This window comes from Salvelinus namaycush, chromosome 9 (genome assembly GCF_016432855.1).
Source record: "Salvelinus namaycush isolate Seneca chromosome 9, SaNama_1.0, whole genome shotgun sequence".
Lineage (NCBI taxonomy): Eukaryota > Metazoa > Chordata > Actinopteri > Salmoniformes > Salmonidae > Salvelinus > Salvelinus namaycush.
This window is the reverse complement of record NC_052315.1, coordinates 48,364,446-48,377,222: the sequence shown is the minus strand read 5'-3', so window position 1 is coordinate 48,377,222 and position 12,777 is coordinate 48,364,446. Positions and strand designations below refer to the sequence as shown.

Sequence of the window (12,777 nt, the reverse complement as noted above, 5' to 3'; positions counted from 1 at the left end):
TATCTATTCGGGTGGATAATAGAGTCCGAGAGAGAAGGAGGGAGAAGCAGTGGGGCTCGTCCAATCAATCAGCAACTCGGTTACCATTCGGGTCAGGAAGTGGACCAGAACGTGTTGATCATTATTCCCCACACGGGATTAGTGGAGGTGTCTTGCCGCCAGATCCTGAACCCATGCAAGTGGGGCGGCACGGGTTAACTAAGGAGGAGCGCCAACGTAGACGTGAGACCAACAGCTGCCTCTACTGTGGTAGCTCGGGACATTACATCTCCGCTTGTCCTCAGCGCCCGTTAAACTGCCCGGCTCGCTAAGTTTGGGAGGACTTTTAGCGAGCCAGTTTCAACCTCCCAAGAACCCTGTCAGACCCCGTTTTCCTGCGACCCTCATGAATAAGAATCAGAGTTTAGCGATGAACGCTTTTATCGATTCAGGTGCCGATGGCAGCTTTATTGATGCCGACTTGGTGGAACAGCTGGGGCTTTCCAAGGAGCAATTGCCGGAAGCCATTGAAGCAACCACTCTGAACGGCAGTAGTCTGGCACGGATCACTATGAGGACTGAACCGGTTAAGATGTTGTTGTCGGGGAATCATTCAGAGGTTATCTCCTTCTTCATTCTGCCTTCGCCCCATGTTCCTCTGGTTCTTGGTTACCCCTGGCTGAGAGAACACAATCCCTCGTTTGATTGGGTGACGGGTAAGGTAACTAGTTGGAGCATTGAGTGTCATGCTAACTGCCTTAGGACTGCCTGTTCTCATGCTGTTCCCAGTCAGGTCAGTGAGTCTGCTCCCCCTGATTTGTCCCTGGTTCCAGAAACCTATCACGATTTGGGTGAAGTGTTCAGTAAGCAGAAGGCTCTGTCACTTCCTCCCCACCGACCTTATGACTGTGCGATTAATCTGTTCCCTGGAGCTGCCTTTCCCAAGGGACGGTTATACAGTATCTCTCGACCTGAGCGTGAAGCCTTGGAGACCTACATCAAGGAGTCTCTAGCTGCAGGTCTCATTCGCCCCTCGTCATCACCCCTGGGAGCAGGATTATTTTTTGTGAGCAAGAAGGATGGCTCTCTTCGACCGTGTATTGATTATCGGGGGTTGAATGATATTACGGTCAAGAACAAGTATCCCCTGCCCTTGATGAGCTCTGCCTTCGACTCTTTACAGGGTGCTACGGTGTTTACGAAGCTTGACCTACGCAATGCTTATCATCTGGTTCGGATCAGAGAGGGGGACGAGTGGTTGACTGGGTTCAATACACCTATGGGACATTTCGAGTACCAGGTGATGCCGTTTGGACTGACCAACGCTCCTGCTGTGTTCCAAAGTATGGTGAATGACGTGCTGAGAGATATGATTGGTATTTTTGTGTTCGTTTACCTGGATGATATCCTCATCTTCTCGAGGGAGCTTTCCAGCCACGTCCAGCATGTCAAGCAGGTCCTGCAGCGGTTATTGGAGAACCGCCTGTTCGTGAAGGCTGAAAAGTGTGATTTTCACGCCCACACTACGTCCTTCCTCGGGTACATCATCTCCAGGGGAGAGATCAAGATGGACCAAGAGAAGGTTCGGGTGGTTCGGGATTGGGCCCAGCCCGGTACGAGATTGCAACTCCAGAGATTCCTGGGGTTTGCGAACTTCTATCGGAGGTTTATCCGTGATTACAGCCGGGTGGCCGCCCCTTTAACTGCCCTGACGTCTTGCACCAGAACTTTCTGTTGGACTCCTGAGGCAGACCGAGCATTTCTGAACTTGAAGAGCCGATTCACCAACGCCCCGATTCTCTCTCAACCTGACACTTCCCGTCAGTTTGTTGTTGAGGTGGACGCGTCTGATGTGGGGGTGGGCGCCATCCTGTCCCAGCGTAGCTCCACTGATGGTAAACTCCATCCCTGCGCCTTCTACTCTTGTCGTCTTTCACCAGCAGAGAGAAACTACGATGTGGGTAACCGGGAGCTTCTCGCTGTGAAGCTTGCCTTGGAGGAGTGGCGCCACTGGTTGGAGGGAGCGGAGCAACCGTTTGTGGTCTGGACTGACCACAAGAATCTGGCTTACGTGCAATCGGCTAGACGTCTCAACTCCCGTCAGGCCAGGTGGGCTTTGTTTTTTGGACGCTTCAATTTTTCCCTGACGTTCCGACCTGGGTCGAAGAACGGCAAGGCGGACGCCTTGTCCCGGATGTTCTCCAAGACGGAGGAGAGTGGGGCCAAGACTGAGACGATTCTTCCCCAGAACTTTGTCGTGGGAGCCGTTACATGGAGGATTGAGGAGGATGTGATGGCGGCCCTTCGGACGCAGCCCGGCCCCGGTACCGGTCCACCCGGTCGGTTGTTCGTGCCTGAGTCGGTCCGTTCTGCTGTCCTTCAGTGGTCCCACGCCAGCAAGATAGCTTGTCACCCTGGCGTTGCTCGGACTATGGCGCTACTGCGCAGACGATTTTGGTGGCCTGCCATGGGAGAAGATACCCGGAGGTTTGTTGCCACTTGTCCTGTTTGTGCGCAGAATAAGAGTACCAATCGGCCCAGCTCTGGGCTTCTTCACCCCCTACCTATTCCCCGGCGACCTTGGTCGCATCTGGCCCTGGACTTTGTCACGGGGTTGCCCTCTTCTGTTGGGAACACGGTCATTCTGACCATTGTGGACAGATTCAGCAAGTTCGCTCACTTTGTCCCCATCTCCAAGCTTCCATCTGCCACTGAGACGTCCAAGATCCTTGTTAGGGAGGTTTTCAGGGTCCACGGGTTGCCCAGTGACATTGTTTCTGACCGTGGTCCTCAGTTTACCTCTGCTGTCTGGAGATCCTTCTGTTTGGCCATTGGAGCTACAGTCAGTCTCACATCTGGATTTCACCCCCAATCTAATGGTCAGGCGGCGAGAGCCAACCAGAAGATGGAGTCCACGCTGCGCTGCCTTGTCTCCTCTGATCCCACCTCTTGGTCCTCTCAGTTACCCTGGGTCGAGTATGCCCATAATACTCTCCCTTCATCTGCCACTGGGATGTCTCCCTTCCAGTGCCTGTACGGCTACCAACCTCCCTTGTTTCCTTCTCAGGAGAGGGATCTCTCGGTTCCCTCTGTCCAGGCCCACATTCGTCGTTGCCACCGGACCTGGCATCGGGCCAGGAAGGCCCTCCTTAGAGTTTCTGACCGGTATCAGATCCAGGCGAATCGTTGCCGTATTCCTGCCCCCGCTTATACCGTCGGAGATAAGGTTTGGTTGGCTACACGGGATCTTCCTCTACGGACTGAGTCGAAGAAACTGTCACAGAAGTTCATTGGTCCATTTGTGGTGGAGAGAATCATTAATCCTGTTGTGGTTCGACTCAAGTTGCCTGCAACGCTTAGAGTACACCCCACCTTTCATGTCTCCTGCCTCAAGCCGGTTCTCCTCAGTCCTCTGCTGCCCCCTCCTCCTCGTCCTCCTCCTCCTCGGATGATCGGAGGTGGTCCTGCCTACACGGTGCGCCGCATCATGGACTCCAGACGGCGGGGTCGAGGGTTCCAGTATCTCGTGGATTGGGAAGGTTATGGCCCAGAGGAGAGGAGTTGGATTCCTCGGCGTCAGATCCTTGATGCTGACCTGCTTCGTGACTTCTACCGCCTCCACCCTGGCGCTCCGGGTAGTCCGCCCGGTGGCGTTCGTCGGAGGGGGGGTATTGTCACGAATCCCGCTTCCTGAGTCTGTTTTTGCCTGTGTTCTGTCCTGGAGTATTTTTCCGGTGTCCTGGAACGCACCCTGTCTGGTTGCCGGGCGACGTAGCTAGTTGGGAGATCTCTGATTACCCGCACCTGTATCCCATCAGCTATCTGCACACCTGGTCCTGATCATCACCCCTCCACTTCATAAGCTCTGACCTGACATCCATTCCCTGCCGGATCGTTAGCCATGAACAGTATGTTGTGCCAGCGTATCATCCTCCAGTTTGATAGAGTTTGTTTTGTTGTTTTGTACGTCTTGCTTGCCTTGAACTTACCTCCGTTTGTTCTGTCTACAGTCATTCACCCGGAACACTCACCCCATCCCTGCCTGGTCGTCGGTGGCTTCTGTTACTCCCTTGGATCTGCCTATTCACTCCCATCAACTCACCTCCGCTGCCCGCTCCGCCACCTGGATCTTTCTACCTCTACGTTTAAACTTGTAAATAAATACTCACCTTCATCCTACTCTCCTTGTCCTGGTCTGCTTCTGGGTTCTACTTTAGAAAACCGTGACATGTTGATGTGAATGGGGGCGTGCTCGGCCCTTCGTTTCCCGTAGTCAACGATCAGCTCCTTTGTCTTACTGACGTTGAGGGAGAGGTTGTTGTCCTGCCACCACACTGCCAGGTCACTGACCTCCTCCCTATAGGCTGTCTCATCGTCGTAGGTGATCAGGCCTACCACCGTCGTGTCGTCTGCAAACTTAATGGTGGTGTTGGAGACATGTGCAGCCATGCAGTCGTGGGTGAACAGGGAGTACTGGAGGGGACTAAGCACACACCCCTGAGGGGCTCCTGGGTTGAAGGTCAGCATTGCGGATATGTTGTTGCCTACCCTCACCACCTGGTGGCATCCCGTCAAGAAGTCCAGGATCCAGTTGCAGAGGCAGGTGTTCAGTCCCAGGGACCTTAGCTTAGTGATGAGCTTCAAGGGCACTATGGTGTTGAACGTTGAGCTGAAGTCAATGAACAGCATTCTCACGTAGGTGTTCCTTTTGTCCAAGTGAGAAAGGGCAGTGTGGAGTGCAATAGAGATTGCGTAATCTGTGGATCTGTTGGGGTGGTATGCAAATTGGAATGGGTCCAGGGTGTCTAGGATGATTGTGTTGATGTGAGCCATGACCAGCCTTTCAAAGCATTTCATGGCAACAGATGTGAGTGCTACAGGGCGAGCTGGTCTGGTTGAAACATCTAGGTATTACAGAGTGGGTCAGGGAGAGGTTGAAAATGTCAGTGAAGACACTTGACAGCTAATCAGCGCATGCTCTGAGTAGGAGTCCTGGTAATCCGTCTGGTCTTGCGGTCTTGTGAATGTTAACCTGTTTAAAGGTCTTACTCACTTCGGCTACGGAGAGCGTGATCACACAGTCGTCCAGGAATAGCTGGTGCTCTCACGCATGGTTCAGTGTTGCTTGCCTCGAAGCGAGCATAGAAGGCATTTAGCTTGTCTGGTAGGCTTGTGTCACTGGGCAGCTTGTGGCTGGGTTTCCTGGCTAGCTTTTGTAAACAGTGATAGTTTGCTAGACCTGCCACATCTGACGAGCGTCAGAGCTGGTGTAATAGGATTCGATCATAGTCCTGTTTTGATGCTTTGCCTGTTTGATGGTTCGTCAGAGGGCGTAGTGGGATTTGTTATAAGTGTCCAGGTTAGTGTCCTGCATCTTGAAAGCGAAAGCTCTAGCCTTTAGCTCAGTGCGGATGTTGCTTCTGGTTGGGAAATGTACGAGCACTGTGGGGATGACGACGTCGATGCACTTATTAATGAAGCCGGTGACAGATGTGGTAAACTCCTCAATGCCATCGGATGAATCCCGGAACATATTCCAGTCTGTGCTAGCAGAAAAGTCCTGTAGCTTAGCATCCACTTCATCTGACCACTTCCGAATTGAGCGTATCACTGGTACTTCCTTAAAGTGCATGTTGCAATACATTACATATACTGAACAAAAATAATGTAAAGTGTTGGTCCCATGTTTCATGAGCTGAAATAAAAGATCCCAGAAACGTTCCATACGCACAAAAAGCTCATTTCTCTCAAATGTTGTGCACAAATTTGTTTACATCCCTGTTAGTAAGTATTTCTCCTTTGCCAAGATAATCCATCCAGCTGACGGTGTCACGCCCTGACCTTAGAGATCCTTTTTATGTCTCTATTTTGGTTTGGTCAGGGCATGAGTTGGGGTGGGCATTCTATGTTTTGTTCTATGTTGTCCTTTTCTTTGTGTTTGGCCGTGTGTGGTTCTCAATCAGAGGCAGCTGTCTATCGTTGTCTCTGATTGAGAACCATACTTAGGTAGCCTGTTCCCACCTGTGTTTGTGGGTAGTTGTTTCCTGTTTTGTGTTTTTTTCACCTTACAGGACTGTTTCGTGTCGTTCACTCTCTTTGTTGTTTTTTGTCATTCAGTGTTCAGTTTATTTGATTACATTTACTATGAACACTTACCACGCTGCGTTTTGGTCCGATCTTGACTACTCTTCATCAGACAAAGAGGATCGTTACAGACAGGTGTGGCATATCAAGAAGCTGATTAAACAGCATGATCATTACACAGGTGCACATTGTGCTGGGGACAATAAAAGGCCACTCTAAAATGTGCAGTTTTGTTACACAACACAATTCTCAAGATTTGATGGAGCGTGCAATTGGCATGCTGACTGCTGGAATGTCCACCAGAGCTGTTGCCAGAAAATGTAATGTTAATTTCTCTACCATATGCCACCTCCAAAGTTGTTTTAGAGAATTTGGCAGTATGTCCAACTGGCCTCACAACCGCAGACCACATGTAACCACGCCATCCCAGGTCCTCCACATCCGGCTTCTTCATTTGTGGGATCATCTAAGACCAGCCACCCGGACAGCTGATGAAACTGAGGAGTATTTCTGTGTACCTTAAAGCTCTTTTGTGGGGGAAAACTCATTCTGAATGGCTGGGCCTAGCTCCCCAGTGGGTGGACCTGGCTCCCAAGTGGGTGGACCTATGCCCTCTCAGGCCCACCCATGACTGCGCCCCTAACCAATCATGTGAATTCCTTAGATTAGGGCCTAATTTATTTATTTCAATTGACTAATTTCCTTATATGAATTGTAACTCAGTAAAATCATTGAAATTGTTTCATGTTGCGTTTTACATTTTTGTTCAGTGGAGATTCAGACTTGAAATTGGTTATATGGTTCAGTCATCAGTCAGCTTTTGACATTCTTTTTAAAATCAAAGTATAGTTTGTTCCACTCAGCACGCCGGTATATCTTACTGGATAGACTCTTACATTTGAAACAGTCAATATAATAGTATCAGGCACTGGTATTGCAGCAGATGCTGGTTTGGATTCTATACAGTATTTGATGTTCTGTCATTACTTTGGCTTTATTATAACCTGCTGGAAACTGGAACTAATCATCTGCATGGAAGGGAATGTTTCAGGAAATGATTACATATGCACATTCATTGTCTCTGAGCAGGTGCTGGATATATATATATTTTTTTTAATAATACATTTCAAAAATAAAAGGTGAAAAGAGACTCGTATAAGGCCTTCTCTTATGTGTTTCTCAAGTCGGCGTCTAGCTCAATAGCACTTATGGTGGCTTTTTAGTTTGACTCCAGGGTGGTATACACACACTGCTGTTGTGCCCGGAGCAAGACACTTAAACCCCACTGAAGCTGTATGGAGAAATAAATAGATAGTGTGTACAATTAGAAAGCGTGTAATTAGCCCTGGGAAGAAATGTGTCCTTGTTATGTGACCGGGGAACAAGGGAAATGCTGGAGGAATTTGTAAGGACTGTTTCTCCTTAAAACACAATTGCGGTGTGTGCGTGCATGTGTACATACGTACATGTGTGTGCACGTTGTAACTGCCATCGTTAATGCAGTAAAGGACAATGTATTGTGTGTGTGTGTGTGTTACTTACGCTATGTGTGCGCTCTCTCTCCAGAGCTGTACGCAGAGTGAGGACAGGCTGGCCATCCTGTGTACCACTCCCTCCCTGAAGGACCTGGGCCTGCAGCCTCCTGTGGTCACCAAGGTGGCGTTCGTCCTGGATGGGTTCACCGTGCCCCAGTTTGACCTGCTCTATGTAGAGGACCCTCGCTTCGAGGACTTCCAGAGACCCACCGTCACATCCAAAGGCAACAAGAGCATACTGGAGATTAAGGTGAGACATGTCAGATCATTAAAAGTCATGACACCTTTTTATGCCCTAACTGGGTTTCAATTGACCTCCTGAATTGTCTGAATTTAAGGGGAATTGACTCTGACAATATTAAGGTGTGACATGTGAGGTCCTTTCTCCCACATCCCCATTCCCCCTCATCCCTTTCCCCACCACCACCTCTCCATGCAGGGCTCTATATTTACCTTTTTGACAAGGAACACGTGTGCGCCTAAGTTGAAAAATGTACAGCAGTTGCACACACAGAAATGTAAGAGCACAATGAAAAATATTTGAGGTAATAAAGCACAGAAGACTATGAAGGCGCATTTGCAAGTAAAAGGGTCGCACTGTAAAGCCCTGCCATGAAAATAATGATTAAGGCTGGGGTCAGTGCAATTACTAATGCATCCATTCAGAAAATGAATTAAAATTGGAGAATTCCTCATGTAAAACAAATGGCGCTTACAGTTTCTCTTCTGGAAGAGAGTTTCAGTTGATCTCTTGAATTGAAATGGAATTGAACCCTGATTGTAGCTTGTTGTACTTTGCTCTCCTCGACACCCTTCCACTGACTCACCCTCGCCCGTCTGAGGTGGGAAGGAAACAATACTGGGGGCGGGGGGGGTTGTATACTGAAAGCAAACAGGAAAAGGAGTCCGTTTCCCATCGCTCACCCCCTACATTTCCCTCACTCACTCCTCCGATCCCTCTCCTCTGTGTATTCTCTCCAACTCACTGCATTGTCTCAGGTTCCCGAGGTCAAAGCCCTTGACATATTAATGGCGTGTTTCAAATGTGCAACCTAATTTTTCTGGGTAGAAAAACATATCTTTTTTTTTTACAATGAAAACAATTATAGCTTTTTTTTTTTTTTACTGAGGCGGCCCGATGGTTAGTGACAGCTGTGTGGAACAGGTCTCACAGGATCCTGGGTCGGCTTTTTTCCCAGGCATGACCTTGGACCCATGGCTTAATCCAGCCCCTGCCCCTCCTTTCCCTCTCAGTAACCTCCCAACCCCCATCTAGGTCCCAGATGAGCTCCCATGAGCCCCCATTACCCCAGGGACACCCAAGGCCCTGGGTTGCACTGTTATAGGGTACATTTGGGGCCATCTGATATCTTTGCCCCAAAATGTCCGCCAATCAGTAAAGGCTACTGATAATGTTATTAGTCTTGGGTGGGCTGGTGTAGAGCTCTTATCTCTACAGATCGTTCCATGGGAGGGTAACAAGCATCTTAGCCCAGATTAGCACCACACACTCTGTTTGTTTGGATAGACTGTTTGATGCCTGGCAGAAATTGTATAGTTATTCTCTTTATGGGATATGTTGCTTTCAATGACTCGTAACCACACATTAAATGTTACACACAACCTCAAGAGTACAGACATGAGATGACACGTGTTGAGATGAGATGAGAGATTGTACATGTTATCCAATATGCTTTGTATATGTTAAAATACTGTTGATATTAGAGTTTGTTATTGTCTCAGTATCCGTGTATGCGTATGCGGGGGGATTGTGAAACAAGGACCTTCTCCCTCGTGGGGACATTTCCCACATCCCCATGAGGACAAAGGCTATTTTAAGTTTAGTATTAGGGTTAGGGTAAGGGTTAGTGGTTGGGGTTAGGGTTAGGGTTAGGAGTTAGGTTTAGGGTTTTGGTTACGGGTTAAGGTTATAGTAAGGGTTAAGTTTAGGGTTAAGGGTTAGAGAAAATAGGATTTTGAATGGAAATACATTTTATGTCCCCACGAGGATAAAATAACACGTGTGTGTGTGTGTGTGTGTGTGTGTGTGTGTGTGTGTGTGTGTGTGTGTGTGTGTGTGTGTGTTCACATGCACTGCACTAGTTGACGCATACAGTTACACAGTGAGGTTTGGGAACAGGTGCGGCCCTCCACTCTGTGTCAAATCTGAAAATCCCAGGCTGTCACGCGAGGAATGTGATCATTCTTTTTATTGCCTTCTGCTATACTCATACAGCACAACCAGGCAGAGTGAGAGGTGTGTGTGTGTGTGTGTGTGTGTGTGTGCGTGCGTGCGTGCGTAGGTGCGTGCGTGCGTGCGTGCGTGCGTGCGTGCGTGCGTGCGTCAACCAAGCAGTTTGAGAATAAACCATCAGGCGACAGTGTTGAAGTTGAGACAGTAACATTAGAGACTGAAGGAACCAGACCATTTTACAGTCCTAGAGCCAAGTGAAATGTGTGTGAAGGAGTGGCAGAGCATGTAGCCAAGGCAGTGAGGGTGAGATTCCTTCCTTCAAAAATCCTCTCTTCCCGTCTGAAGAGCCCTCATCGACAAAAGGGTTAGTTAGTTTGTATGCAGACCCAGAGAGGCTGTTGTCTCTGTCCTGGAGAGAGGGGCCACGAAAACAGTAGTGACACCACAACCAGTGCCTCAGTCACTTCCACTGGAACCAGTTCTCGAGCAAGCCTGCATGCATGTCTCTGTGTGGATATTGTAGGACTCACTGAGGATGATGTAGTACGTAGGATTTTATACTGACTCCATTTATCCCGTTCCCCTTCTTACTAAATCTCCATATCTCCAGGTGCCAGGCCGTGTGGATGTGGAGGCCATGAAGGGGGAGGTGCTGAAGGTGTCTAACAGGACCTGTGAGAGTGTGACTGTGGTGGGGAACACCCTGGAGTGTACTGTCCCCATGGAGTTACGGGATGCCACCAATGAACTGGAGGTGGAGGTGAGGACAGACACACACACACACACACACACACACAGACATAGAGAGACAAGAGAGAGAGAGAGAGAGAGAGACCTAGTACAGACACATGGACCAAAACACACTCCCTTCCAGCTAAACTCTCAGTGAACATTTCCAAACTGCCTCCATTAGGTTTCTACGGAGTCCCATCATCACCCCTAGTTAAACATTAGTGAGACCACCCTACCTTGCCTTGGATCTCTGAGCCCTCCACTTCAGCCCTTCACTTGAAACAGCCCCTTGTCTACAGAGACCACTTCAGACCACTACAGACCCCCCCCCCCCCCCCCCACAGCTCAATAAAGGCCTTGTTGGGCTGCCACTGCATCCATATAGAGGGCTCTGTGTGTGGTGCGTGCGTGCGTGCATTTGTGTATGTGTCCATGACGATGGCGTTGTGTGTGTGCACGTGCTTGCATGCAAGCGTGTGTGCTTGAAGCATGTGTGTGTGTCGTGTGTGCATCCTGAGTGTTTGTATTGACAGTCCCTGCTTTGATAGATGCCTGCTTTGATAGATGATACAGTAATTTTTATCGTTCTGCTGTCTGGCATTTTATTACCACTAGGCGGGTAAATCCACGGATATCTCTGCATTCCTCCTGGCATTCCATCAACACCTCTCAACTTTTACTGGAATGTTCAACTCACACTTCCAATATCTCACAAAAAGTGGTCTCACTTAAATAGTATTTATTTGACATATAAAATGCTTATGAATGTAATAACAATAGATTGTTAACCATAAACGTTTGACTTTCCACATGATTTAACCCTTAAAACGTTACAGGAACATTGAGCTGGGGCCTCATTTGTAAACATTGTGTACACACTAACAGTTTCTAGTGGTTGAAGTCTTGTAGTAGTAGCTTTGTGCAAATGGGTAGTATATGACTCATGTATCATTCATAATAAAAACAGGTAGCCTAGTTAAATATAATAACAAGATGCAAACATTTGCCGTTAGTGATAAGAGCACATTTTGGGGGGTTTCTTATCTTTGCATTCGAAAATAATTAGAAATAGGCATATATTTCCTGTTATTATCAGTATTCCATTATCATTGCAGAATAAATTCCTCACCTTCTCTGACTGTGATGGTTTGATAGGCTACTCGTGAAATAGCCTATAGGCCTACAACAAGTTTGGACTGTCTACCATTCGTCCCATCTCTCATTTAATATGACCCACTTCACATTAGTAAATAGATGAGCTATTCCAAGTAGCCTATTTTGCTCTATGCTCACCTTTTCCATTGCCGTTTTTCGGCTACGTCTGAGTACTGCAATGTGAAATTTCTCACGTAGACAATATTTCATTGAGAAACATACTACATATATCATAACCATTGCAGAATACAATTCCTCACCTTTCCTGGCCATGATGAGTTTATATCCCCGTAGTAGCCATACACCAAATTACCATGCGCATCTCTCAATTAATTGGGACTATTAATCATTTCTCGTTTCTGCTTTATGCATTGACAGGGTGTGCGGTTTGTAACATACAGTTCATCTTTTGCATTGAAGTGTGTAGGCTACCACTTTGAGAAGGCCGACTGTAGTTTCAATGTAGTAGACAATGTTTCAGAATGTGCGGGCGCGCAGCATATTTAGGTTAGGGAAAAGGTGAATGCAAAACATTATTACATTCAAACTAACTGTTTACAGGTCCACAACAATTTTCAATTGTTGTTGTCTTTCAGAAACGGTCAGATACCGCAAATGTCACTGCAAAAGAAACCATTCTGCCATCTCCTCCAAAGACATTTGATCAAGTTCGCCATTGCTATTTCCTTTAGATACCGTCTTAGCCTAATTCCAATACTTCCAAACTTGACAGAAAATAAGGGTGTTATTATCACCATAAAAGGTGAATGGGTGTTTTTCAGGACGAGTTATAATGGTTGTTCACGTGTGCACAGTTTTACGACAGGTCTGATTTATAATGGGAAACATGTATGGCATTCACCAAGTTTATAAATCGAAATACTTTTGTGCAGATATTTCATGTTAAAATTACACAACACTTATAAATGAGGCCCCTGGAGAGGAGACAGTGGCCGTGGCCGAATACCCATACTAGCGTATTACATACTAATGAACATGCACAATGTAATCATATAGGTCAACATGTGTTAAATACATCGTTTGGAAACATTGTATGTTAAAAGCACTGTTTGTGTGTAACCAGTTGCAGAGCCCTTT

At 47.6% G+C, this 12,777-nt stretch overlaps 1 protein-coding gene across 1 annotated transcript in view; it reads left to right on the top strand.

Annotated features, from left to right (window-relative positions):
* met (MET proto-oncogene, receptor tyrosine kinase) overlaps nt 1–12,777 on the top strand; it is an 84,647-nt gene that overhangs the window by 50,554 nt on the left and 21,316 nt on the right. The window contains exons 11-12 of the mRNA XM_039001589.1: nt 7,630–7,848; nt 10,403–10,552. Of these exons, the coding sequence (XP_038857517.1) occupies nt 7,630–7,848; nt 10,403–10,552 (369 nt within the window). The remainder of the gene's footprint in view (nt 1–7,629; nt 7,849–10,402; nt 10,553–12,777) is intronic.